Consider the following 14,095-nt stretch of genomic DNA (forward strand, 5'->3'; position numbering starts at 1 on the left):
ATAAATTTTAATTTACACTTAATACAAATCACCACCATTTTATTTAATCCCTCCTTTCTTCAAACAAGATTGCCTTCTTGTGCTAAAACAATCAAATTTTCTCAAAAACAAAAGATTCAGTCACAGAGCTTTTGAAAGCCGGTGCATACTAATGAAATGGGGTAACCACATTATAGATAGTAGGAGCTTAATTCAGATATATCGTAACGAGAATGAGATGCCCCATTGTATGAGAACACAGTGAATCCAGGTCAGTCTCTCTATGCTTACACCCACGATTGCTCATCTATACCGCATCTTGTTGGCCTCTTTCTCTTTTACTTGTGGTGCTCTTGAACACTGCTACAACATACAGTTGAACCTTGATATAACGAAGTCGTACGTGCGGAAAAAAAAATTCGTTATACTGCAAGCTTTGTTGCACTGCGGTCTCAGTCTTTCAGTTGCGCTAACGGGTCGCGCATGCGTAGAACTTTCCTTAGCATAACAGCAAGCTGAGCTAGTTGGCAAGTATTCATTTTAAAAGACTAGGCATGCAAACATGGACACAAGAAGGAAGTCAAGACACCACAAACGCCGACTAACAAGTGCAAAGGCACACAATGGCGGAAAAGAAAGAAGGCACGAAAACTTATCTGCGCATGCTCAGGCATTAGGCTACCTATGAATCTGGCATGCGTGGGGTCTACGTGAAAGGTAACTGTTAAGGCATTTCATTTTTTCTTTATGCAAGTTAATTGATGGTTGGCTCACGCATGCGCTACCACTATTATCCATATGACACGCCTCAATAATTAGACGCATTTCTTCATTCCTCTGCCTGTACAAAACTGCACATTCAACGAATTTCGGCATGCACTCGGGCATGTGCAGATAAGTTTTCGTGCCTTCTTTCTTTTCCGTCATTGTGCGCCTTTGCAGCTGTTAGTCGGCGTTTGTGGTGTCTTGACTTCCTTCTTGTCCATGTTTGCACGCCCAGTCTTTTAGAATGTAAAACTTTCCTGTTCTTCTACAATTTGTGTATCTGCACTCAGGAAATTTACAGGCCAATTTATGTTCAACACCCAGCGAAATGAGCAGTGAGTGCAGTATAGAAAGTGAAAAAAATACAGGAGCTTCCAGTGATACTGCAGTGACTGCAACGAAATGGGCACTTTTACTGAACGCAAAACCAGAACCCGGTGACGCTGTTCATAAATGACCAATGAACAAAACAGATATTTGAGGTGTCAAAACAACACTGCAGACATCAAAACAGCACATTAACTATTTGAATGCTCATACATGCATGGCACTGTGGAGGAAAAATTTTCCCTGTATGTTTTGAACTTGGTAGAATTTGCCAAAATTCACCCCCCCCCTCCTTTTCTATTTATGACCTGCTTTTCTATTTATGACCTCCTTTTCTATTTATGACCTTGTCGTGCTTAACTAAGCTGGAGGATGAGAATTTGATTCTCGGATATGGTGGCCGCACTTAGAAGGAGGCTACAACATCTGTGCACTTAGATTTATGTGCACGCTAAGACCCCCAGGTGATCAAAATTAATTCGGAGTTTCCCACTACAGCCTGCCCTGTAATGTTGTCATGGCTTTGGCGCACAAAACTTCAGAATTTAATATTTAATTCTGCTTCTTTGCTTGTGAGAACTTCGTTGTATCGCAAGAGCTCTACACAGACCCTTCCAATTCATGGATATATTGTATGCAAAACAGACATTTCTGTCCAACAATTAACTCTACCTGAATGCCGATGAGCAGAAATTTGCTTTCTGAGCATGCAAAAAATCAAGCTAAAATTTGCAAGCTTTATAACTACTTTATAACCAGGCATAATGTGTGTACCAAAGTGAAGACCTAGAATTTTCAATCAATCAATCAATCAATCAATCAATCAATCAACATTAACAAATTAATATTTTGGTATTGAAAGTACACAAAACTCTAGCTAGACTATTTTCTTTCTTTTAGTAGCTCAATCTAAAACCATTAATCACTGCAAATCCTGTACTCACATCAGCAGAACACACAATATGCTGAATGCAGAAAGTGAGAGGTAATGGTGTGATGAAGATCACGTCAGCAAGCACAGCATACTAAATGAAGCATTCATAAAATGTGATTTGTTTGGTCTCTTCCATGATCTCGAGCCATTCAGTACCAGCCAGCTAATGTGAACACATGCCAGAATTTCAAAAAATGTGACATCGGCAAAACAAGACAAAAAACAATATACTGCAAGACTTGCTACATTTCCATGTGCTCTACATCGAGGAACTGCCCTTCTATGTGGCACACTGAACTATAGGGCTTCCAGGATACTTTTTGTAATGGAAGTATGGTTCAAGGCAAAATTTTGATATCCTAACAGATAATGACAATTAGACGGTGAAATATATTTTATATTTTATGACCCTTAATTTTTTTTAAGGTAATATCAAACTTTGTTTGATCTTATTTTTTGCTCTAGATTCTGGCAAATAAATAATGTGCTACCCCATAGAGAACCTGTTACTGAAACTTTTGCACCTGAAAAGCACACTCATTCTGCATACTTTTCATGTACTGCATTAAAATTTCTTTTCATTAATTGGCAATAATAGCATAAACTTATTAGTGTCGTATCTCCTTCACAATAAAAAAAAATCTACAAAAACAGCCATTTTCCCCACAGTAGGGAAAGAGTTAGAGGTATACTTCCTGTTAGCACCAGACAGGTTCCATTACATTTAAGGTCAGCGGACGGCAAATGTAATTTTACAGTGCGTTGTCCTACTTGAGTCTGATAAACTGTATGAAGCAAGAAAGTTAGAAAGAAAACATTTGGTGCTCAGATCGCAGATGAAACTTTGCAACATTTCAGTAGCTTAGTTATGGCAGCATACAGTGGTTGCCATTGGAAAAGCTTACCCGGACTTTGAGTTTCCACAGAATGTCTGAGCATCCTTCCGGCAGGCTTCCTTAAAGGCATAGCTGAACTTGTAGTCTTTCAATGAAATCTTTAAAAAATATCAAATGAAAGCATGCATTATACAAGCATGCATATACTTTTTTTTAAATCAAATTAATAATAAACAATCACATGCCAACGAGAAAGTAAAAAGCCTATTCACCAGCTGGAAGTGCTCAAGAGCAGCCCTACAGCGTTGGTCCTCTTTCATGCGAAAGTCATTCTTGTGTTGAACCAGACAGCCTAGAAGGTCTCCCTGGTCAACATCCTTAGAAAGTAAGTCCTGCAATAATGGACAAAACTAAATTGAAAATTCTGAAAAAATCGGTAAAACTCTATTGATTCATAAATGAGACCAGACAAAAATCTTTTGAGTGAGAGAACCAAAATCATGTGATCATATGTAGACCACAACATCTCTACTCAATACAGTAGATGTCATCTGACTTCATCTATTTCAACTTTTCAATTAATTAGTTCCCCAGTAGAGGTCTCGGCTGGTGTTAATACAACTCTATGGGCAAAACTATTGTTATTTAGGTCTCGGCTGGTGTCAATATAACTCTATGGGCAAAACTATTGTTATTTCAATCCTGAATTTAACCCTTTCAGGGTCAATGAAGTACATGTACGTCATGCATTAATACCCTCAAGATGGGCGAAGACGTACATGTACGTCATCGCTTGTATCTTTAAAAAACGCGCCTTTTTCGATCATTTTTCTTGCTTGGCATGTGCTGTCACGTTGCGGGAATACATAAATATTTTTCTTGTGCAGATGTCTCTCTGCTTTTTTTTATGCTTTACTACAGCGGTGCACCGGCTAGTTTCTGTTTCATCCGTCGGCCGGTTCTCGCTTGTTGCGCCCGCAAAACTGATGGCTCTCTGGTTTAAGATTTTTCAAAAGGTGAACAATTTGTTACTCCCCCGGTACACGATTATGCTCATTTCCGTACAGGCACTGACTGACACAAACGATGCTGCTGTGGTCGCATTTCTTGTTTCGGGAACTGACAAAAACTGCTTCAGTCTCGTTGGCGAAAAGAAGAATGATTATTATACATTTCCGGACGTGCTCACAACTACAGAGTTTTCTTGAGTGTGCTCACCCACACAGTTTGCTTGCGCTATGTAAGTGCGCGCCAGTCTCTCTGCTGCAAGCGTGTCGAGCAGCGATTCCTCTGAATCGCCGCTTGACTGCCAAATCAGAATCTGATTCAGTAAATGACAGCCCATCATATCAGGAGTTACTTACGAGTTAAGAATCAGGATGTTGATGAGCAAGCGACATCTCAAAAGCCTTCACGGCGAGACGATGCTGACTGGATCAAAAGTGACTTTTCTCCCTCCGTGTTTCCATTTGACGTCACTTCGTGCACTTATTTTTGTACGTCTGTGAACTGCCCTGAGATTTATTGCAATGCATAATTTTTTAACAGTCGTATAGGTTTTTTTAGAATTCATATTGCTGTTATAAACCATGTGTATGTAACAACACAAACGATTTCTGTCACTTTATGGTCACCTTAAAAAATGTACGCAAATTTTTTTCTGAAATAGATTCACCTAAAAATTTTAAATCAGTAATAAAAAAGAAATCTACCCTGGCGGGTCACATTTGGCAAAAAATTCAACTCTCAAAGGGTTAATTCATTAGGCAATCTCAATGGTGACCCCAATGACTGCAGTATCTATGTTTGCTAAGAAATGGTGAATGCATCAAACACATGTCATGTCCTGCCAAAAATGCCTGCTTTCAGTCTGCCCTGGAAAGATCAAGTCAAAGTAGTAATGCATGAAAAAAAATTACAGTATTACCTCATTCTAACACACACCTTTCTTTGCAGGAGAACTAGTCTAGAAATTATCTGCCCAATGCAATAAGACACAAAACCAAACCACATTTGCAGCATAGATGGCAACAATACTAGCACAGAACGAAAACAATAATGCACTCCTTTCTGTATTTGATAATTAAAGCCCTTCAGCAGATAAATTGGTTTAGATACTCAAATTGTGACTAGTCGTTTCACATGGTTTTCCATCCAGGAAAATTGCATGTGCAGCAGGACAAGCTAGTGAAGTGATTAGTATTTAGGCATACAAGTTGCTACAACACCATCCCTTTTGCAACTGCTGTGAAACCACTAGATATATGCAGGATATCAAATGTGCAATAAACTATGCAGAGGTAAACATGTTAAAGTCTATAAAGAGTGATAAAGCACTCTGTGAGAGTGATGATGACAAACCTTAAATGTAAAAAGATTTCCATTCTGTGAAGGTAAAATTCCAGTCGTTTCATCTTTTTCCAGTTAAAAATTGTGCGCGCATTAAATGTCCACTTTGTTTAGAAGCTTTAACGTAATTTCTATGTTATTTTTCTACTTGAAACTGATTAAAATGACTGCATGTTAAATTCAGGGCATCCTAGAATCAGGCAAATGGTTCCAAATCAATCAGCAATGTGTCACAGCATTTTTCCTACCTCCTGTTTAATTCGACCTGCTGGATAATATGAGCAACTTCATCAGTCCTGTCAGGGTAAAAGTAGTTGACTGTAGCGTGTTCCAAAGAGAAAACAGTGCATTTGCTTGTGTGTCTCCTACAATACACAGTTACTACAGTAGAATCTTGGTGATACGAGCTCGGCTGATACGAATTTCGGGCTGGTACGAATTCATGAAATTCCCCGGCCGAATTCCATTGTGTTCAATGGGCCAAAATTCGGATTATCCAAACACTTTTTCGTGTCGCAACGGGTGATACAAACTTGCGCACCAAAACCGTTGAGTGACGGCTGAGAGCAGCATGCTCCGGATGCACCGAAAGTGCGTGCGCGGCCAGCGCACACAGTCAGAACTGTGGTTACTGTTTGCCGCAACCACTGTGGACGAAACTGTGGTTGCTATCGAAGCAATCATGTATGGCGACGTCGAATACATGCGCATCCAACACTCATCGAGTCAAAGCAATGCTGCTTGCCCCCGCCGCTGCGGACAAAACCGTGGGAGATGCGATCATAAATACCGTATTTACTCGAATCTGGGCCACCCTCGATTGCAGGCCGACCCCCGAAATCGCAAGGCCAGAAAAAAAAAAACTTACATCGAATGCAGGCCAGATGCAGGTCGCGAGCACGAGTTTAAGGCACGACTACACTGCACGATTGCTTCCAGAAAACTGACCAACTCCACGCTCGCGCTGCTCACGCCTCTGCCACCTACGCGTCACGCGACAGGAGGAGAGAAGGTGTCAAAGCGCATGGCATTCGCCGGCGCCATAATCATGTGACCCGATCTACCTTTGCCCGCCTTTGCTGGCATGAAATCTCGCCGGCTCGACGACCCTCGCTGCATGAACGTGGGACTGCGAGATTTCGGAACAATGGATGGTACGAAGCAGACGACGTGGTTGGTTTGAGTAGCCATGGGGACCACCACTCTGCCGCTGAGCCTGAGCGACCTCGTCACCATGCAGCTACCATAGGATGTCGTGAAAATGAGCCTCGGACACGCATGCAGAGCCGTCTGCATACATAGGTAGCCCAAGATCGGCGCATGGTGAGCCCCCATGCCGCTAGCGTGGCTAGGCCTTTAGGTAGGTGGCGGCTGCGGTCAAATCATGGTACTCGAATCTAAGCCGACCCCCCCACTTTTGCACATTGTTTTTTCAAAAAAAGAAAACATTGGCTTAAACTTCAGTAATTATGGTAGCAATGACGTAATCTTTGAAAGCAAGTGCGCAGCCTGCGCACACGGACCGAAAACGGGACTATCGTTTGCTGCAACCGCTGCACACGAAACCACGGTCACTATTGACGTGATCATTGATAGTGATTACGCAGCTCCGAAAGTACGCGGCTCACGCAGCGGTAGATTAAGGCAATTAGATCGTAAAAAGGCACGAAGCATTCCGGTGCTCCTGTAGTGTGTGCACTGCGGCACCTTGAGAGAATGCGTATTCGCATTCTCTGTTGGCAGACCCATCTAGTGGAAAAAAAGACCCAGAAAGATATACGGGAGTTCTTCATTCTAAAAAGACAGGGCGTGCAAACACGGACACAAGAAAGAAGTCTGGACACCACAGGAGTTCTTCATTCAAAAATAAGTGTTTTGTGAGTATATTTGGTTTTAAAACGGAATTTGCTAGTTTTTTGGCGATACGAAATTTTGGGCGATACGAATTTTTTCGCTTCCCCTTGAGGTTCGTATCACTAAGACTCTACTGTACTCAGACTTTCAGCCTGCGGAATTTCAGCGAAAGCTTGTCAGGCGGGTGTGCTTTCTTGCACACGAAAATGAAGTAATGCTTTGACATCACTGGCCAGAGATGATAGTAATGCTTTGCCAAACAAAGTATTATACTACTATATATAGGCTGCATGGCAATACATTTCACGGCCTCAAAAGTGGCAAAACCATCCAGCATGTTCTGTTGCCTGGAGGTTTCGCACTCTGTACTAGCTGACTAGCCCACCACTGGCAATAGACATGATAGACATGACTCAGTGTAAAACAAGCAAATGAAAAGCGCTCTTCTGGAGGAATGGGCACTCGGCCCCTTTCCTCTTCATCTAACCCCCCCCAACTGCTGGGCTGGCGGAGGTTGAAGGGGGGCACGAGTGGAGAGGAGAGCCATTGACCACAAAGGGCACTCTCCACATGCGAGAACAGCCATGCTGACCCGCTAGTGTGCACCAGTGGTTTGCACACTTTTATCAGCTGTGATGGTTTCAGAAACTATTCATATAAGCCCTATATTCTATATGACATAGACCATCTGGAATGCTTTCAAAATACGTATCATCATACAATTAGCGTGAACCATGATTGCATCATCAAGAGGGTCTGATGTCACCCTTAGAGGTACAGTCAACTTCCAATTTTTCGAACTTCCTAAGGACCGTGAAATTGTCCAAAAAATCAGGCAGCCTGAAAAAACAAATTCACACTTTTTTACTTCATTCAAGCAGTCACAATGCTACAGCCATGCCCAAAATAGTTCTCAAAGCCTGCCAGTACACTTATCAGTAGGGGTGCGCGAATATTCGACATTTCGAATATTTTTCTAATAGTTCTTGCTAATCGATTCGATTCGCACTGGAATTTTACTATTCGAACAATTCGAACTTCCCAAAAACAAATACAGTCAACGTCCAATTGGAAGTGGTCCCTAGATTTTCAATATGCTTCACCTCATCATACCCCCGTATAGCGGCAAAGCTGCCTTTCAAGCTCCGCTACGGTCGCAAATGTATTAACTCAAGAAAACGCTGGTTCCAACATGGAGATGAAAGATGTGGCAGAGGTGGGGGCTCAATTAATGAATGCTGTTTTGGACCTGAAATTTGGGCAGAAAGTCCTAAAAATCGGACGCCGAAGATTTTTAGCATCCAAAATTTTAGTATGTTCTTATATGTCAACGTCTACGAGGCAGATTTGGAACTCCGGACTTGAAGGGAGCACACCCTTGTCCGCCACATCAGTTGGACTTCCACAGAAGTTGAAAGAGGAGGAGAGGCTGAGGAAATGGCATCTTTGTCTATCACGTGTAAAGTGTTGTCAGCAACACTTTGGTTGCACCAAATCATATGCATAAATACAATTCGGCCTCTACATTGCCTCATTCTTGATAAGACAACTGTGAAACACCACCCCGCAAGTGCTTCATCAACCTAGCAAAAAGAAACACTTTCATGTTGCTATCTCATAAAAACATACTTAGGTATTCTCAGCAACTTTTTTCTGTAAGTTCCCTTCGAAGTATTCGAAAAATGTTTGAGGAGTATTCGAAAATTATTCGATTCGATTCGCACTCAATCTTTATTATTCGAATTCGCTTCGTACCCAAAATTTTGCTATTCGCACAGCTCTACTTATCAGGCATTTTGGTGCTCGCACACAGGCTCTTGTGAATAGGTTCGGAACCTGCAGGGAACCCAGCCGATCGTTCCTAGTTTCGTGCAAAACGTCACCTACTAAGCTCCCACCGTCACTGCTGGGGCACTTGCTGCACCATACGCACGTGCCATGAGCGTCTGTCATACCCACTTCGTTCCTGACTGCACATGGGTGCGGCAATGGCAAGCTGCTTTCAGTCCTGAAAGCAACGCCTCTGTGTGATGCACTTAGTGGTCGCGCACAAAGAGGCAGCAACGAACTGTGGCACAGCGTGTTTGGATCGTCGCCTATTACCTAAAAGCATTCAGTATGCTTACAACTCCACTAGGCCACATGCACTACCGAGCAGTTAGATGATGCTTATCATAATAGGGTTGTCAGTGATTAAATCGCACTGGCACATTTGCCGCCTGCTGCCGTCACACCTCTGTGCATTTCCGGTGCTTATCCGTAAAGGTATCGCCGCACTGCGCCGCGACAATGGTCCCTTCAGATTCTTGGTATGCTTCACCCCATAACACCTTGGCATTACGGCAAAAACGTTCGGAATCTGCCATGGTCACAAATGGCTAGACTCACGAAAGCACTGGTTGAGCCTGCAAGATGATCGACATGGCAGCATTGGTGGCTTCAATTAATGCCGTTTCGGAGCTGCAATTTGAGCAGGAAGTCCCAAAAATCGAATGCCAAAGATTTCTGGCGCCTGAAATTTCAGATGTTTTTATGCACTGACTCTATGGGGCTTGTAGCAGAGCCAGAAAAAGTGTCCAAATTTTCAAGCATGTGCGAAAAATCGGACGTCTGGAAACTCGGCAGTTGACTGCATGTGTATCCTAAGCTGTCTTGATGTAGTCATTACAGACCTGTTTGATAAAAAACCTAGGCACAGGTCCGCCAATAAACAAACTTGAGGTCCAAGATTTGTGATGAAGAGATAACTGTGCACTTGGACAATGTGAACAAGGTGTTGCAAGAATTTTGCAAATAATCACTGTAATAAGGAAGTTATAGGGGACAAAACAACCTCTTCGTGGCCGCTTCAACTAGCTCTGGTTGCTTGCTCAGCCATCCTGCCCTTCTCCGCCACGAAGAATGGGTAGGCGCAACCCACTGTCATGACTACACCCACTTAGGCAACGTAACACAATATAAGCAATTTATATTATCGGCACGCAGCCAACGACCGAGCAAGGCTTCTTCTACGTGTTCCTCGTGTTAGTTATTTGCAGGCGGTGCGGTAACGAAGCATGGTGCGAGCCACTGATAAGGTAAAGAAATATGCGATAAGTGCAACAACTGCATGGTCAAACAGCATCACTGCATGACCAAGGCACAGCTTCAAAGTGCCGAGGACCAATAGATGAGCTCAGCACCATGTCAGGTTCTCCATGGGCATCCTTACGTCACTCAGCGGCCGAGGAGGACTGCTAAGGTGTCGGAGAGGGGTACGGGAATTTTTTTTGAAGTAGAGTGTCTGCGCAGCGCTGTCATATTCGCTAAATGTGATTGCTGCAGTTTTCTGTACAAATGAGCGAGCTTGTTTGTGAGGTGTAAAAAAAAAAAGCAAAAAAACCAAGGCCTGTTTACAGGCCCTTTAAATGTAGGCTTAGCTGTGCAGCACCACTTTCTATGACTCTATGCTCTTACACTGCACAGGTCCTTGAGCACAGACTGACAGCTGTGGTAGAGTGGGTAGTTTAGTTCCAGATGCTCCGCTTCCTCCTCAGTGTAGTTGGCTACTGCTGCCCGGCAATCCCGGCTAAGTTTTTCCAGATTGTCCTGGAGGCACTGCATTTCCTGTGACACACGATATAGGCAAACGAGTCATACTTCAGCCACTTATCATGAACACAAGTGCAACTCATGCTTAGAAATGAATTTTGCTTCACCCACCACAGTGAAAGAAAATTGATGTACTTCACCTATTACAGTACCCTTTCTGTCATGCTCTCCCTGGAACCAGTTACAATGTTGAAACCTAGTCTCAGTGTCACTAATAGCATGCGCAGCGTGTTCATTACATCTCCAAGCTAGGAGTGTATACCAGCTACCTAGCTATGCCATTGTGCTCATGGAATATTTTCGATAAAATGAGACGTGCACTGTATCCATATTTCCTCGCAGACCGCTGTAGAGGCATATCAGGGGGCACATGACTTGCCCCCACCTCGACAACCTAGCACCATGAAGAACCAAATACTATTGGCATGCACTGGCATGCTCTATATGTAGCCCTCAGCCATGCTCCGTATAAAGGGCTGCAGAAAATAGCCCCTCTTTCTCGCCACAGTCACACACTGGTGCATAAGGCATGTACAGTACCCACGGATTCAAACACGACATCAAAATTTTTAGTATAACGACTTGTGTGCACAATAGCTTGAGATAACCACATCACGTCGCAACGAATCTGGTCTCTAAAGATACAGTGGAACCTCATTAATGCGTACCTGCTGGGAACGTCGCATAACTACGCACTAAATGGTAGTACGCATTAACCACCAAGTAAAAATTTGCATCTCCTCGCGTACGCCATCGCCGCCAGCAAATAAATAAATACAGTGCCACAGCAAATATTGCCTAAAGTATCCACTGCAAAGCCTTTTCTTTCTTTTTGCCAAAGGGGAGAAAAGATTCTGGTACTCTCGCACGACTGTCCGATAGTGCGAATAGCGCGTGGTGGCGACGCCAAGGAGCATTTCGGAACTATTACAGGGTCCGGTATAAGCAGTGACCGACATAGCGACAGAACGGACAGTGTCGGCTTTCCGTGATATATGTGTGCGTCTGTACCGCGATCTGCTACTAAACGAAAACTGACACAGTTCCAGTGAAACGCTGTACAGCTGCTTAGAGCCGATAGTCCACTGGCTAGTTATGTGCAGCGCATCGCCCTTCTCGGCTCATGCCGTAAATGCCGGGCCGCTTGCTGTACCTCCCCCACCCCCTCACTGTTCTTTTTTTTTTCCCACTCATACCTTTCTTTTTCTTCTTTTACCATACTCTTTTCACTCTCACTGTCCCTTTAATCCCCAATCCCCCGTGAGTGTATCGGTTGAGGTGTCCTCACTTGAGAGACAGTTATCGTGCACTCCACACCCAATTTCCATTTTCATTTCCTTCTTCCTTTTAAGAATCACCTCCCCCCCCCCTGTACCGCACGCACGCATTTGTCGTAGGAGTGTGCTTCGTACCCACTTTGCTTCAGACCGTGCACAGATGCGGCGAGTAGCTTGTTTGGTTAACGCGGCGATGACGAACTTCCTGCAAGCAATGCACACTCCACAACGCTCTAGCGGTCCTGGCAACGGACGGAAGCGCGTTTAGGTGGTCGCCCAATAAAAGCGTGCAGTATGATTACAACAGCGCTATGCCTGCTGTACCATACGCGTGCGTTTAGCGTGAGAGCATCAATGCAAAGAGGTTTCTTGTCGCCCGCGACCAGCAATGCTGCAACTCTGCAACAGTGAGCGCCTTTCATTTCTACAAAGCGGCACGCGCTTGAATACGGCCCCGCACAACGAGGCGGCAACGATCGGTGGCCCAGCGCGTTCAGGTTGCTGCCCATTAAAAGTGTGCAGTAGGCTTAAAGTAGTGTTGCGCCGCACACGCACCCGAGCAGATGTCTGAAGCAGGGGCGTAGCCGGGGGGGGGGGGGGGTTCAAACCCCCCGAAAATTTTCAATTTTTCTTGCATGTAGATACACGCACACATACATACGAACGCACGAACATACATAAAGTATGAATGAACACCCCCCCCCCCCTTTCCCCCGAAAAAAATTTCTGGCTATGCCCCTGGTCTGAAGATACTTATTGTGATAAGGTTGTCGGTGATAAGTAATGCTGGCGCGTTCGTCGGTGGCCGCCGCCTCACCTTCGTTCTTTCCCGATGCTTACCCGCAAAGGTGTCGCCGCAATTGCACGGAAGTCGGAATCAGTGATTGACCGATCTACGCACTTCTCGAAAAGATGGAAAGCATTTGGCAGCACATTGTGGCGTCGGGAAGCTCAGCGCCGCAGTAAAATTTTATGGCACAAAAATTTATCGCGGTACACAGGGTACGCACTAACCTATAGGCGTAGAACGAAATACTACAGCTTAAGCAGTCAGCAAATGCATTAGGCTCTATGAGACTCGGTTGGGGATTCGTCGCAACTACATTTTAACCATTAGTACACTTAAAGCGGGTACGTATTAACAAGGTTTGACTCTGATCTATGCGTTCGAGTCGAAATTAAGCCGATATCACCTGAACTGAAGATGGTAGAAACAAAAGGATGTGCATTACTTAGCCTTAAATTGTCCTATTTCAATCCGTGAGTACTGTACAGTCATGAACAAATGAAATACGAGCAAGTTAGTGCTAACTAAAATCCATGATTTCGTTCTTGTTTCTACCATTAACTTTTAATGTCGGTATGATTTCGGCTTGCATGCTTATTTTGACATGTAAACCATATTTGAAAACCACATAATCAGCAGACCGAGATAGAGCTCTTGGGTTATCATATGCAAAACATCCTTAGCAATTTCTTCTTCATGTTTCATTTGTCCGTTATGGTATAAATCTTCAAAGTTGCGACAACAGTTCAGAGCTCAAACAACATTTAGAAGTGGTGCTTTCTTCTTCATCTAAAAGAAGATGGAGCCTGACTCTAGAAACTTGTGTTCTGTTAGTGAGTAAAGCAATGCATACACTGATGGCCATCTCCCTCACTCAATTCAATATGTCAATGTTTACAAGTCCCATGCAACTTTAACTACTTGCACCAGTAATACTAATGCGATGTGATGCACAATTTGCCTCATACATGCAAATATCTCTTATAAATGCACCAAAGTTTGGCATGTGGGCTAGAGTACTGGGGACCTTTGCAAAGCAGCCAACTTACAGGGATGTAGCGTTGCTGAAATAGCATTCCTTGACAGTGAAGTGGGGAGAGGAGCACTGCATGTTTGTCTCTTTTCTTTCTACGTCCCTGTCAAGCTGCGATTCTCTTCTTTCTTATCGTGCTCTTCACATTTCACAGCTGGTTTCAGTTAATTTCTTTCACTTGATGCCCAATTATAGGTAAAAGCCAGCAGTGAGGCTATGCTATCCAAGCACAGCATTTTTCTCTTGTGCAGTTGCGGCTGAATCCCTCGAAAGGTAAAACTTTACGACTGCTAAATTCTGGAGCTGAGGTTCAAATCTACTCGAAGCACTGGGCATATATATAAGTATATATTTTTTTCCCCT

General features: G+C 43.7%; 1 protein-coding gene across 1 annotated transcript in view; it reads right to left on the reverse strand.

The window, feature by feature from the left end:
- Positions 1 to 14,095, reverse strand: part of LOC119371880 (Golgi apparatus protein 1) — an 85,469-nt gene that overhangs the window by 25,247 nt on the left and 46,127 nt on the right. Inside the window, exons 12-14 of the mRNA XM_037642333.2 lie at positions 10,501 to 10,650; positions 3,114 to 3,233; positions 2,911 to 2,999 (exon numbers count right to left, since the gene is read on the reverse strand). Coding sequence (XP_037498261.1) covers positions 2,911 to 2,999; positions 3,114 to 3,233; positions 10,501 to 10,650 — 359 coding nt within the window. The remainder of the gene's footprint in view (positions 1 to 2,910; positions 3,000 to 3,113; positions 3,234 to 10,500; positions 10,651 to 14,095) is intronic.

This window comes from Rhipicephalus sanguineus, chromosome 1 (genome assembly GCF_013339695.2).
Source record: "Rhipicephalus sanguineus isolate Rsan-2018 chromosome 1, BIME_Rsan_1.4, whole genome shotgun sequence".
NCBI classification, from domain to species: domain Eukaryota; kingdom Metazoa; phylum Arthropoda; class Arachnida; order Ixodida; family Ixodidae; genus Rhipicephalus; species Rhipicephalus sanguineus.